The sequence below is a fragment of the Lontra canadensis genome, unplaced genomic scaffold (assembly GCF_010015895.1).
Source record: "Lontra canadensis isolate GAN:19392208 unplaced genomic scaffold, GSC_riverotter_1.0 scaffold1, whole genome shotgun sequence".
Classification (NCBI taxonomy): domain Eukaryota; kingdom Metazoa; phylum Chordata; class Mammalia; order Carnivora; family Mustelidae; genus Lontra; species Lontra canadensis.
The window spans coordinates 103,571,672-103,585,340 of NW_022630995.1; the positions used below are offsets into that span (position 1 = coordinate 103,571,672).

The 13,669-nt window shown below is 41.3% G+C and overlaps 1 protein-coding gene across 4 annotated transcripts in view; it reads right to left on the reverse strand.

Annotated features, from left to right (window-relative positions):
* NFKB1 (nuclear factor kappa B subunit 1) overlaps positions 1-13,669 on the reverse strand; it is a 117,219-nt gene that overhangs the window by 13,679 nt on the left and 89,871 nt on the right. For all 4 annotated transcript variants that reach the window (XM_032860872.1, XM_032860854.1, XM_032860866.1 and 1 more), the window contains 5 exons: positions 9,543-9,686; positions 8,044-8,133; positions 6,058-6,243; positions 4,803-4,944; positions 1,169-1,283 (listed from right to left, as the gene is read on the reverse strand). In XM_032860872.1, coding sequence (XP_032716763.1) covers positions 1,169-1,283; positions 4,803-4,944; positions 6,058-6,243; positions 8,044-8,133; positions 9,543-9,686 — 677 coding nt within the window. The remainder of the gene's footprint in view (positions 1-1,168; positions 1,284-4,802; positions 4,945-6,057; positions 6,244-8,043; positions 8,134-9,542; positions 9,687-13,669) is intronic.

Here is a 13,669-nt window from a genome sequence, read left to right on the forward strand (position 1 = left end):
AATTGTAACAATAGGCGGTGATGGATGACAAACTTATTTTGGTGATCATTTTGCCATATATACAAATACTAAATTACTGTGTACCTTAAACTAATACAATGTTATATGTCAATTATATTTCAATTTAAAAAAGAAAAAAAGATGCTCAACACAACTCATCATCAGGGAAAAGCAAATCAAGACCACAATGAGATATTACCTCACACCCGTCAGAACGGCTAAAATCAAAACCACAAGAAACAAGTGTTGATGAGGACGTGGAGAAAAAGTGATGGGAATGCAAAATGGTACAGCCACTGTGGAAAACAGTGCGGAGGTTCCTCAAAAAATTAAAAATAGAACTACCCTACAACCCAGTAATCCCACTACTAAGTAACTACCCCCAATATACAAAAACACGGATTCAAAGGACTCTATGTACCCCTATGTTTATACCAGCATTATCTACAATAGCCAGACTATGGAAGCAGCCCAAGTGTCCATCGACAGATGAACAAAGAAGAAGTCACACACACACACACACACACACACACACACACACTGGAATAATATTCAGTCATAAAAAAGAATGAAATCTTTACTACAACATGGATGGGGCTACAGAGTATAACACTAAGTGAAATAAGTCAGAGAAAGACAAATACCATATTATTTCATTCTTATGTGGAATTTAAGAAACAAAGCAAACAAGCAAAGGGGAAAAAAAAAGAGAGGGACAAACCAAAAACAGACCTTAATTACAGAGAACAAACTGATGGTTACCGGTGGTGGGGGTGGGGACGGGGAGGAGAGTGGGGGGGTAGGTGGAATAGGGGATGGGGATTAAGAATACACTTATTATAATGAGAAGAATAAAATAAATTTGAAAAAGAAAAAAAAAAGAAAATGGATCAATTCTTTGACAGATTTCTAAAGTTTGCCTTCCCCCAGCAGGATGCAGAAGTTTGTTGTGGAGTGATTTCTATTATATTCACAGACTAAAGGATCCTAAATCATAAGCAGTATGCCCAAGTAATGGGCTTTTAGGATTTAACCTACAAAACACTGTATTTTTCTTACTGTTAACATTATTAGAAATAACATGTACACACACACACACACTCACATGCACACACACATGTAAAGCATGTACTAACTGCATTTTTCTTCAGTTGGCATTTCTGCTTACCTGGTAGAGATCATTTCTCATATTGATAATGTCATCAGAAATCAAACCAGATGTGACTTCTAGTAGATCCCTCACAAGCTGAGCATGAAGATGGATGATTGCTAAGTGTAAGACACTGAAACAAAAACAGAGTGGCAAGAGTCAACTCAAGTGTTAGTGACCAAAAAAAAAAAAAAAAAGATTCCCAGTAAAGGACAGACTTGCAGACTGGACCTGGCTAGCATGCTTCCTCTTATTCAGCCCCCAAATATCTTGAATCTCAAATGTCTTGAATCTGAGGTGGGAATGTTCTACTGTTACACTCATTTACCATGTCTACCTGGTCTCTGGGGGCATTTTGGTTTGATCCCTAGAGGTATAAACGCGCCTCGAGGCAGAGAAACCTAAGTTCAAATCCCAACTCTGCCTCCGTGAGATAGCAAAGGGCATTTTCTCCTCTAGCTTTCTGCTGGCTTCCTTTGACATATGGATCATGTATAAAAACCATTCAGGAAAATGTAGTTACCTCACCTAGCCTTCCAGCCTCCTCCAAAATACAGTGTGTTAGCTTCTGAAAGATCTTCCTAGATCCCAGGAGGGAAGAATGGGGTCAGGCTTTTAACTACTGGGAGAAGACTCTTGAGGTAAACTTCTGAAGGAACAATGTGATTTTATTTCTCCCTGGCAAACATTCCCTCTGCCTGGAATGATTTTGCTCCTCTTCTCTGCCTGGACAGTGCCTACTCCATCCTTCATGTTCCAGCTCAAACCTTACCTCCTCTCCGAACTTCTTAGGCAGAGCACATGGTCGGTCTCCCCTCAAGTTTACTGCTTGGTTACGCAACTGCGGTTTTGTATGTGTCTTTTCCCCTCTCTGGCCTGTGATCTCAGGGCTGGTCCTCTCTGGGTCAGCCCTACAGCCCTGGCACACAATTTAGGCACTAAATAAGGGTGAAAGAATGAGATTGGGGGCTTGTGCTAACGAGGTCGAAAATATTGGCAGGAGCCAAGCATCAGTCCTAAGGACATAATTTTTTAATTGTTAAAAAAACTTACTACTAAAATTAACTTGAAATTCCTCAAAAAAGTGGTTACTATGGGTTTAGAGCTTCTATTTACCAGACCATGCTAAGCAGTTGACATATATGACCTTATTTATCATAACAAGAAGCCCTATGAGGTAGGTAATATTATCCTCATTTTTCCAGTGACGAAACTGGGACTCGCAGGTATAACAGAACTCAACCCATGTCATATAACTAGTGAGTGATGAAGCTGAGAGTCCAGCCCAAGTCCATCTGGCTCCAAAGCCACCTCTGAATCCCTTAAGCCCCGCTGCCGAAGGGGTACACGGGCGCTGCTCTGTAGAGCAGCTGATGAACCCCCAAGATAAGGAATACGCCAAAGAAAGGACAGATCTCAACGCAGAGCCTACTCAAAGTATAGCGTGATGGCAGGACATCTGGGATTTGAGGACAGGCTAGATTTTCTCCAGTTGAAACATCTGAGGTGTCCTGTTTTTGAGGCCTCTTTCTTTGCAACAGCAAGTGCATTTAACTAAGGATTAACTTTGGCACAAGAGGGCCTAGAAAACGAACTGGTGACTTTGTTACTTGAGAGAGCAAATGAATGATGTCAAGGTTTCACTACTTGTCTCTTGAAATGTGAGGCTGGAAGAAGGCTTCTAAAAAGGGCCCAAAGTCTGACGCAGACATGATGCACATATACTAAGAAAAAGGTCGTATTTCAAAACTGCCTAAAAATTTCCATGTGCAGCTCAGCATTTCATTCCCCCTCCCCCATAAATCCTCACACCCTCATGGGAATTTCCCCAATACCAGAAGTTCTTTTCTTTTCTTTATTGTACTTTCTGTGATGACTAATGACTCCAGGATTCAGATTACTAGCTGAGTGTGACAAATGCAATGAAAAGAAGAGCCCTGAGGTGTGAGGACCAACAGCTTTCCCTTGTCTAAATTCTCATGAGGCTTCCTCTTGGGTCTCCCCTCTCTGTCCTCCAGCTGCGGCAAACCCCGAGAGTCTGCTGGCAGGTGTACGTTTGGGGTCCCAGGAGGCGACTCGAAGGATTCATGTTCCACTTGAGCAGGGAAGACCACCTCCTGGGTCGCCCCTCTGTGTCCTTACCCATGCCTGCAACTTCCGCTCCATGCACCCATCAAACGCACGTGCCTTGTATCTTCTCCACAGTCCTCCCCTCACAGACCTGCAGTCCCTCGATAGCTTCCACGTGCTTATCTTTCTTAGGCTCATCAACTCTGCAGGTCCGTAAAAATGTCACTTGAAACACTGTTGTTCTATCTTGGTTAACTGGCTGCTTTCTCTTGTGGTTCTACGCTGTTGAATGCTAATTGGATTCTTTAACCCTGTAAAAACATTCTGCTGTTCACAGCACCATACAAATGAGGCGGTACGGGTGCCTCTCGTACTGTATAACAAGGCCAGTGGTTACACCACATCCTTGGTTACGTTGCAAGGAATGAGAACAAAGGTCTCTGTTTGAAACCCTGAGGTTGGCACTTTCCTAAAGCGTTTGATTCCGTTTTCAACCGAGGTTTAAAAACGCAGCCCTCAAGAGCTCCTCTATGGAAAAGGAATTCTCAGGGTTGACACTATTTTAGGAAAGTTTTAGATAAGGCGCTTGACTTGAATCTGAGGGCTGTTGTCTCTTGTTATTCTCACAGGCTTTTGAGATCATTTTAGAAGTCTCAATGCAAGGCCTGAGAGGACTGGTTTAGAAAGAAGCCAGGGGCTTTGCCAATATAAACTCAGTAGCATTAAAAACGGACGCCTGGTGATCAGAGCATGGGCCTCCCACATGGCGGGAGTTAGAGCAGTCCCAGGAGCCTGACCCAGTCACAGACTGGTAACCGGTAACAGATGCAGGAGGGAAGGAACCAGTAACTGGGAAAGAACGACAGCTGCCTCTTAATTGTTTTGTTGTTTTCGTGGTGCTACCTTTATAGGGCTTTTTCTTGAGTACACTACCATCGTAAATATGCGGTTGGGATAACAAGTGCTTGAGGGATTTGGTTGGACCAAATTTTATTATTATTCCATTTCAGTACATAAAGCAAATGTTATTAATCCAATAAATAAATTTTTTTGAAGATTTTATTCATTTTGAGAGAGAGAGAGAGAGAGCACAAGCAGGGGGAGAGGCAGGCAAGGGTAGGGGGAGAAGCAGACTCCCCGCTCAGCTGGGAGCCCAATGCGGAGCTTGATCCCAGGGCCTGGAGATCATGACCTGAGCTGAAGGCAGATGCTTCACCATCTGAGCCACCCAGGCGCCCCATACATATGTTTATTAAATGTTATTTCACATGTTATCCCAATAAATAGAGCAAGGTTTTTGAAAAAGGACCATTCCCCACACACGTCTTTGTTTTCTTGCCCAGAAGGCAGTCCTCCTAGATGAGGACTTGAGCTATGCTAGGACCCAATAGTTGAGAGCCACAGGACAGGAGAAGCAAACGAAGGATTCAACCTTACTGACACCCTACTGTCCACGACAGTCTTCCAGTGACAGGACCCAATACCTCTAAACGATTCTTTTTATCTCTAGCCAGTGAGCATACAGCGATTTTCTCTCTTCCCTGCCCTAAGACAACTTTTGCTTGCTCAAGTCCTGACTTACCTGTCTCCATTCTCATCCTGCACTGCAGTGAGGTGGCGCTGGACAGCCAGCAGCATCTTCACGTCCCCTGTCACCGCGTAGTCAAATAGGGCGTTGGCATGCCGCTTGGCCAGCTGCATAGCCTTCTCTAGAAAGAGGTTATCTGCAAGGCAAGGACACAATCGCAGCTGAGTTTCCTCTACTCGCTTTACAGGTACGGCGTGCTTGAGGTCAAAACCATCAGCAGCAGAGTTCTGATACCTCAACACACATCGTTTTAATTGCAAATGCTCCTTTCAGTACTTCTGCATTGTGTTCACTAGAAAAAGCACAATTGGACACTGGACAAATAGAGAGGCTGATCTCAAAAATCTGTCTGTGGTTCATCAGGGGAAAGAAATTTAGAAATGTCTGTTATCTTAGGGGGCACACTCAATCTCTAAATAATGTTGATTCAATTCACTGTATCATAAGTAATCCCTCTCTTGATGAAATAATCCTTCACTGGAGTCTTCAGCAACTTTCCTGTTAGACAAAGTGTCAAAAAACACAGACAGACAGACTTTCCATAGGCCACTGGTGTTCTTGTGAAGTTTGCTTCTGGAAGGACAGGGGAAGGCAAACTGAGACCTGCAGGCCAAAACCGTGGCCTGTTTTTATATGATCCCCCACTTAACCATGCTTTGTACATTTTTAAAGTGGTATTAAAAAAAAAAAAAGAATCTGTGATAGAGACCATAAGTGGCCAATAAGTTGAACTATTTGCCATCTTTCCCTTCCCTTTTCTCTAATGAATACTGGTTCAAAATACGCACAGAAGTGCACCGTCCCTCTTTATCCTAATTGTTCAAAGAGGGCATCAGGGTAAAAGGATGTGGCAAAGTTCTACTTCAATATAATAGTCAAGCTACAGTCGAGAGAGGAAACTATTAAAGTGATGGAAACTTTTCTCTATTATCTGTGATAGAAATGAATTAGATGATCTCCCATGATACCTAAAACTACATAATTATGATTGGAGAATGCATATGTAAACCTTAGTCTTTCTATTCAGAGACAACATGGGGAGAATGGAAATCTCAGTGTGAGTAAGATGATCAGACACATGCTTTTCAAAAAGCACATAGGACTCTGAAGAGCACACTGAACTACGTATTGATGCATCATTTTTAGATAAACAGAAAATAAACCTGTCTTCTGGCAATGGTCTCCACACCTCGAACCAACCCATCTCCTCACCAGTCGATACCACGTAACCATGTGTGTGTTCACTTACCCTGAAACCTAGAATTCTCTTCCTTCTCTCCCACTGTATACGTCAGAGTAACCGCATCATCCCCAGTGCTGGACTTCTTGTCCTGTTCTATGCGTTCAGTTACTTTCCCAGAGGGGCTAACTGCCCTTCTGTCCACACACTTGCCACCACCTTCAGAATCCTTTTTAGATGGGCTGTCTATGGTTCCTAAGACAGAAACAAAAATATCAGCTTTTTCTCAGTAAAATCTATTAAGTTATAATTTACTATTTCATTTGTCAAATAAAGATGGGAGGCAAATTTACTGCAAAGGGAAAGAAAAATAGTAATTTAAAATTTCTTTTAAAATAGTTAAATCATTAGGTAACCTGTTTTGGAACTATTTTAAAGATTTTATTTATTTGACACAGTGTTTTGGAGCTATTTTATTTTATTTTTAAATTTTTTTTAAAGGTAGATTTTTTTGGAAAGATTTTATTTATTTATTTGACCGACAGAGATCACAAGTAGGCAGAGAGGCAGGCAGAGAAAGGAGGAAGCAGGCTCCCTGCGGAGTAGAGAGCCCGATGCGGGACTCGATCCCAGGATCCTGAGATCATGACCATGACCTGACCCAAAGGCAGAGGCTTTAACCCACTGAGCCACCCAGGCAACCCTATTTTAAACATTCAATTCTGAAAGACACATTTTTACTGACACATTTTTACTACCGACATATAACATTACATTAGTTTCAGGTGTACAGTATAATGATTCAATATTTGTATATACTGCCAAATGATCATCACAATAATTAATATCAGTCAGCACATATAAATCTTTTTTCTTTTGATGAGGAACTTTTAAGATCTTAAAAAATTTTTACTTACAGTTCTAAAAACTTACATTTCATTGTTTATTTATAAAGAAGAAAAAAGAAATATAGCTCTTCTGTGAATTGCAGGGAAGTGGATTTTTTTTTTTTAAGTGGCCTCCATGCCCAGCATGGGGCTTGAACTCACCACCCTGAGATTGAGACCTGAGCTGAAATCAATAGTCAGATGCTTAACTGACTGAGCCACCCAGGCGCCCCAGGGAAGTAAAATTTTTAAAGTTTAAATAAAAACAGAGGAATTATTCTTTCCCTAATGTTATTTCACCAAGCAAGTTGTTAGGATGCGATACCAAGCCATGTTCTTTAGTGTGGGATCTACTTGGGGCACCATTTCTGTGCTCTTTCAGGCCGGACCATGCCATCTGACAGGTGCTCTGAGAACACACAGGTTTTATGAGCAGAACTGGCTCAAATCCTAGTTCTGCCATTAACAGGTATGTGCCTTCAGTGAGTGAATGAACATTTCTGAACCTGGGTGTCCTCTGTCTGTACAATGGAGACACTACTCTTTTCCTTATAGAGTAATCATGAAGATAACAGTCAAAATGTGTAGCAGCACCTGACATAAAATACATTCCATACCTGGGAAGGCTTCATTGTATTATTTCTTCAATGGGTATGCTAGAATGGACATGTAATATAAACCATGAGGCCATGGTGTGACAACTGAAAATTAGGGGATGCATTTGATGGGAAAGGTCACCCCTATAAAACTCAAAATATCTATAAAAGTATAGTATTTAAGGGGGAAAAAAAGGGAAAGAATAGGTAAATTTGGTGACTTTTTTATGCTTCAATAGTCAAGTGTCTCTCTAGATCCCTTTTTAATGTTTTCTTCCCCCTGGTCATACCACTTACAAAGTCAATATATTTTTTAAAGTGGGCTCCATGCCCAGCATGGGGCTTGAACTCACGACCCAATGTATAAACACAGCACTGGGACTAGAATTTATATTCACCACAGGGAATAACATTTTTTTTTTTTAATGGAAAAGTACCTTCTTAGTTTATTTGCATTTATCAAATTTTTTTTTCAAGATGACAATGTCATGATAGGTAATGATAAAAAAAAAAACTTCTTGGCATTAATTTTGTTATTCTTTCCTCACTATTAAAAAAACTATCTTACTTACCATGTTTCATCCCGGCATTAGATTTAGTGGTTCCGGGATGGAAGGTAATTCCACCATATGTAGGAAATCCATAGTGAGGGAAGCCATACCCTGAAAAGGCAAGCAAAAACAATTGAAATCTCATGCTTTTTTTTTTTTTTTTTTTTTTTAAACAAAGACTCAGCGAAGTTCAGTGTCCTTCCTTAAGGTGAGTGCGGGCTTTGGTGTGGGAGGGCAGTGTGCCCAACATGCTGCTTCCATGGAGAGTTAGCAAGATAAACTGTGGGAGATGACAGGATGATCAGAATTCCACTCTGATCAAGCTTAGATTTGGCAACTCAGGCAACACCCAGGCTTGGGGCAGTGTGGAAGAGTTCATGCTGGAGAAAGGCTCTCACTCCTGTGTGGAGAGGAGAGGCCAGTGGTGAGTGGTCACCAACCAAACTCCGACTTGCTGACACAGAGGACCTTGAAACAAACTCCGGAGGGAAAAACTGAACCAAACAAAATACGGAAAAAATACTGACTCTTCAGGGGAAACATGACCACACTGTTCATTCTCAGGCAGTTTTGGTGGAAGCATAAACTCACACGTAAAACTCTTTGGGGGAAGCAGCTGGTATTAGACGTCATACTCTCTGACACTGTAATTTTACTTCAAAGAATCTAATTTACAAAAACAATCTGGAATAAAAGAAAAGCAATGTGGACGAAGGCACTGAGTAAAGACAATAAAAAACAGGAAACACATTCAGGTAAGTAATACTATGGTGTGTTCACTTGATGAAATACTAGGAGTCATTTAACTGATGCTTAAAATGTTATGCTTACATAAAATTTACATTGCCACGGGGGAAATGCTTATGTTACTTAACCCGTTAGGGAGAAGCGGCATCTACGACTCTCTATACACAATCGTGATGTGCTGATAATAAATCATACAGGTAAATAGATCAAATACAACACATTATGAGGACTGCAGCTGTACTCATGACACTGCATAAATACATAGTATAATGTCTGCAGAGAAAAAAAATTTGCAGAACTTAACCTTCAACAGCAGGATTTTATGTATCTTCAGATTTTCTACAATGTAGTATGTATAATATGAAATCCTCTCAGTGGTTCCAAAGAAAACCAAGACAGTATGGAAGGGAGGGACTGAAGGGAAGGAAGGAAGGAAGGAAAGAGGGAAGGAAGGAAGAAGGGAGGAAGGAAGAGAGGGTGGGTGGGAGGGAGGGAGGGGAAACACACCAAAATGTTAATAGATGCATTCTTCAGATAACTGGCCTCGGGTGACTTTTTTTCTTCTTACTGTTTTTGGCGTTACCTACATGTTGCAATAGGAACATGTGTTTCTTTGAAAAATTCCGTATGTTGGGAAATTTTAATTAATTTAATCTGTTGCATTCAATAATGTCCCGGCCGCTTGACCCACAGACAATCTGGGAACTTTAGGAAAGGAAAATTCGACCATCTGCCACGTGACAAGCTTTAAAAAGAGCAGACTTAGTGCGTACCTGGCCCTGTACTTCCAGCACCCCCTCCGCCACCGCCACCGCCAAACATGCCTCCGCCTCCAGCTCCGGCTCCACTCCCGCCGCCGAAACTATCTGAGAAATTAGGCATGAGCTTCTGCCGTTTCCTCTGCACTTCCTCTTTATCTGTATTTAAAGGAAGAGAAACCAGAGGAGAAAAGACTGATTCAATTCCACTACTAGCCACAGAAAGAGTATTGATTCGGATGGTATTTTTAAACACCTTAAAGGGAAACAGAAATCACCCAAGGAGGAAGAGATGCCAAATTTCAAGAAGCAGTATATTTATTCCAATGGATCGGAATACAGAGAACTGGCCTCAGAGAGACCACAGAGCTGCACACACCCAAATCCCCTCTGCAAGAGTTTCTGAAGTCCCCAGTGTCATTCAGATTAGTGAAAGACTAGATTTCCCAGCAAACGTTAGGATACTGAAGACACAGAATAAGAAAACCAATACTGAGCATTCTCATTTGGTCATTCACAAATGATTACTAACCAACTACCATTTATGATGACTCTACTATGAACTAAGTGCTAGAGAGAAAGAATAGTATGAATAATATCTTTGCTGTCAAGAACCCTTAAAATATAATTTTAAGGTTGCAGCGGGTGTTGCGGGGGAGACCTGGAGAGAGAGAGGACCACAGTGCTATATATGTTAAACTTATGGCGCACACCAGCGTTCCAGGAGATCAAGGAAGCACTTCTAGGAAGTCCCTGTGGGGTGGAAAACTCAGGAAAGTCTTGCAGAAAATCAACTTTCTGTCAGGAGAGGGTACCGGGAGGATGTTCTGGAGATGGGATATAGAGGGAAAGTAATGAAGGAAGGAATGTACACTGTGTGCTTCTGAGAGCTGCAGTGGTTCCGTTTAGCTGAAGTGACAGTTGAGCATGAGATATTCTTGAAAAATGGGGCTACTCGAGACTGCCCTGTAGAGCTTCTGGATCGTGAACCAAAGGGTTTTACCAGCAGGAGAGCCACTGAGTGTTTCTGAACTGGGGATGATGCACATAGGGTGGTATTTTAGGAAGCTTCCCCTGTTGCAGGTGCATAGGACAGAATGAAGAGTCAAAGTGAGAGGCAGAGACAGTGGAGACATAAGGAGATGGGGGCTGTTCCTTACTGGGCACCATGATAATATAAGTGGGCGAACCCCAGAAATACAAGGAAAGAGGGATCGATAGTCAGTGGTGACTGATGAGAAATGGGAGGCTGAAAGTCTAAGAACACAACTTGACTGCAGTACAGTGATGCCCCGGAGACTGTTGACTGTCCAGGTCCAGACACTAGTTAGACCGTCTTCCCTCATTCCTTGTGTAGTTGCTGTTTTTCTTTTGCTTTTCACTCTGTTGTTCTCACCAGTCCCAATGCCTTTGCGGTCCATTACCGTGTTCTTGTTTCTTCTTTCTGTTTCCGTTTCTTTCTCTTCTCTGGCCTTCCTACAATATACTTTTTTCTCCCCTCTCTCTTTTGGGCTAAAAGGATGGAAGGTTTTTGTTTAAGTAAATAACCAGTGTGGTATTCTTTTTCTCAGTTAGCAGCCTGATACTTAACAATTGTCCTATTTCTGATTTTTTTTAAATTAAAAAAATTTTTTTTTATTTTTAAAAGAGTTTTATTTATTTGTCAGAGAGAGATATCACAAGTAGGCAGAGAGTTAGGCAAGAGAGAGGGGGAAGCAGGCTCCCTGATGAGCAGAGAGCCTGATGCAGGGCTCGATCCCAGGACCCTGAGATCATGACCTGAGCCGAAGGCAGAGGCTTAACCCACTGAGCCACCCAGGCGCCTCCTATTTCTGATTTTTCAATGTCAGTTTTGGTCAATGTTTTTATGTTCAGAAAGATCCCTACTTATTTCTAATTCTGTGGTTGTTCCAGTCACCTCAGGGCTCATCAAGAGAATGCTCTTACTGGCTACCTCATGGTCACTGCAGTGCAGCTGGAAGACTAAAACATGGAATAGGATACAGCAAAGTACCCTTACAAATAATCGTTCAAAAACTGATCATGTCGGGACGCCTGAGCCGTTCAATCAGTTAAGCAGCTGCCTTTGGCTCAAGTCATGATCCCAGAGTCCTGGAATCAAGTCCCGAGTCCCACATCAGGCTCCTTGCTCAGTGGGGAGCCTGTTTCCTCCTCTATTTCTGCCAGCTGCTCCCCTGCTTGTGCTCTCTCTCTGCCAAATAAATAAATAAAATCTTAAAAAAACAACAACAAACTGATCATGTCCACGCTTGTTAGGAAGAAGAAAGCCAATGTCGGTCAACTTGAAGTGAATGTGCTTCCCCTAGAAAGTGTTGGCCTCAAAGTGGAAAAACTTTACAAATGTCCTTATCAAAGATTTTGGATAGATTTATAAAATTTTTCCGTCATTTGTACTATAACCAATAGTCGTATTTATTACTCATTCTATGTACTGTTGATCTCACATAGAATATTCGTTCATTAGAAATATGAAACACAGGAGGGAAGCAGTTCACTCATCTTCGGGGATAATGTTATCTATTGACATGCTTTCTAGCAAAGAGATCATTTGGCATTTGCTATGTACTTCTTTTGACTGAGAAAACAGATGTTCAATGGTTATATTTCACTGTAAAATGAGAATTTTTGAGTCAATTTAAAAATATTAAATATTCTATATCCATTAAGATTTCAATGACAAGAAACTGAAATGGAAATTTCATTACGACAGGCTTTTAAATAAAAGAACCTGCAGTCTAAATTTCCCAGAAATGAACATGGAGATTTTCCCATTGCGTTTACTTATCTTTGTGGTCTGCCTTTGACAGTGGCACCGTGGTTGTACTATGAAACATCAACCTATTCCAGAAGGGATCTAAGTGGTCACTTACTACAAGCTCTCCTTTGGGGAAGAGGAAATAGAAGCTAGGAAGATTAGGGGACTTGTCAGAGGTCAGGACAGAGTTAGGATCAGATCCAAAGTTTCGTGAGCTTTCCATTAAATCAAGCAGCCATTTTTGGGGAAACACTCCAAAATATCTCTCCTTTCCCAACCCTGCCATACCTTTTTTTTTTTTTTTTTTTTTTAAGATTTTATTCATTACTTGAGACACAGAGAAAGTGAGCAGGAGGGAGAGGGAGGAGAATTCAAAGCTGACTCCGTGCTAAGCGCAGTGCCCCATGCGAAGCTTGATCCCATGACCTCAAAATCAAGACCTGAGCTGAAATGAAGAGTCATACTTAACCCACTGAGCCACCAAGGCACCCCTCTCTTTTTAAAATAATTGATGATTATGATAATAGTTCAGTTCACAAACTTAAGCTTTTAGTCTCCATCCTTTTTTTTTTGCTGTGTGTATGCCTTAAAAGTACCTCATTCTGATTTTTCGGGTTCTAGTGTTCTAGTAAAGATGTCTGCATTCCTTTCATAATTTAAAGATTATGATTCTGTTTCTTCTGACTCTCTATCTTTTCAGACTGAAAAATCATATGGTCTTTTTTTGCTTTCATACAGCAGTTCCTCAACTATCTTCTCTTTTCAATCATCCCTCTCTATTATTTTGTCTTCCCTGAACCCAACCGTCTCCATAAAGTTTTTAAGAGGTACAATGTCAATAACCATAGAGGTGTCTGGATGATTCAATACAATGAAAGGAATATGTGTTACATTTTTTTGTCTGATGTCCTTCTTGATGGCATCCAACAAATTACTAGCCTTTTGGATGAGGATGGTAACTTGGTTGGTCAATCAATAAGTCAGCTTTCATATTTGCAAGAGCCAGGATATGGAAGCAGCCCAAGTATCCATTGACTGATGAATGGATAAAGAAGATACAGTGTGGGGCGCCTGGGTGACTCAGTGTGTTAAAGCCTCTGCCTTCGGCTCAGGTCATGATCCCAGGGTCCTGGGATCGAGCCCCGCATTGGGTTCTCTGCTCAGCAAGGAGCCTACTTCCCTTCCTCTCTCTCTGTCTGCCTCTCTGTCTACTTGTGATCTCTATCTGTCAAATAAGCAAATAAAATCTTAAAAAAAAAAAGAAGATACAGTGTGTGTGTGTTTGTGATATATATATGATACATATATCATATATATATAAAATACGTGCATGTGTGTGTTTATACATAATATATATAATATACAA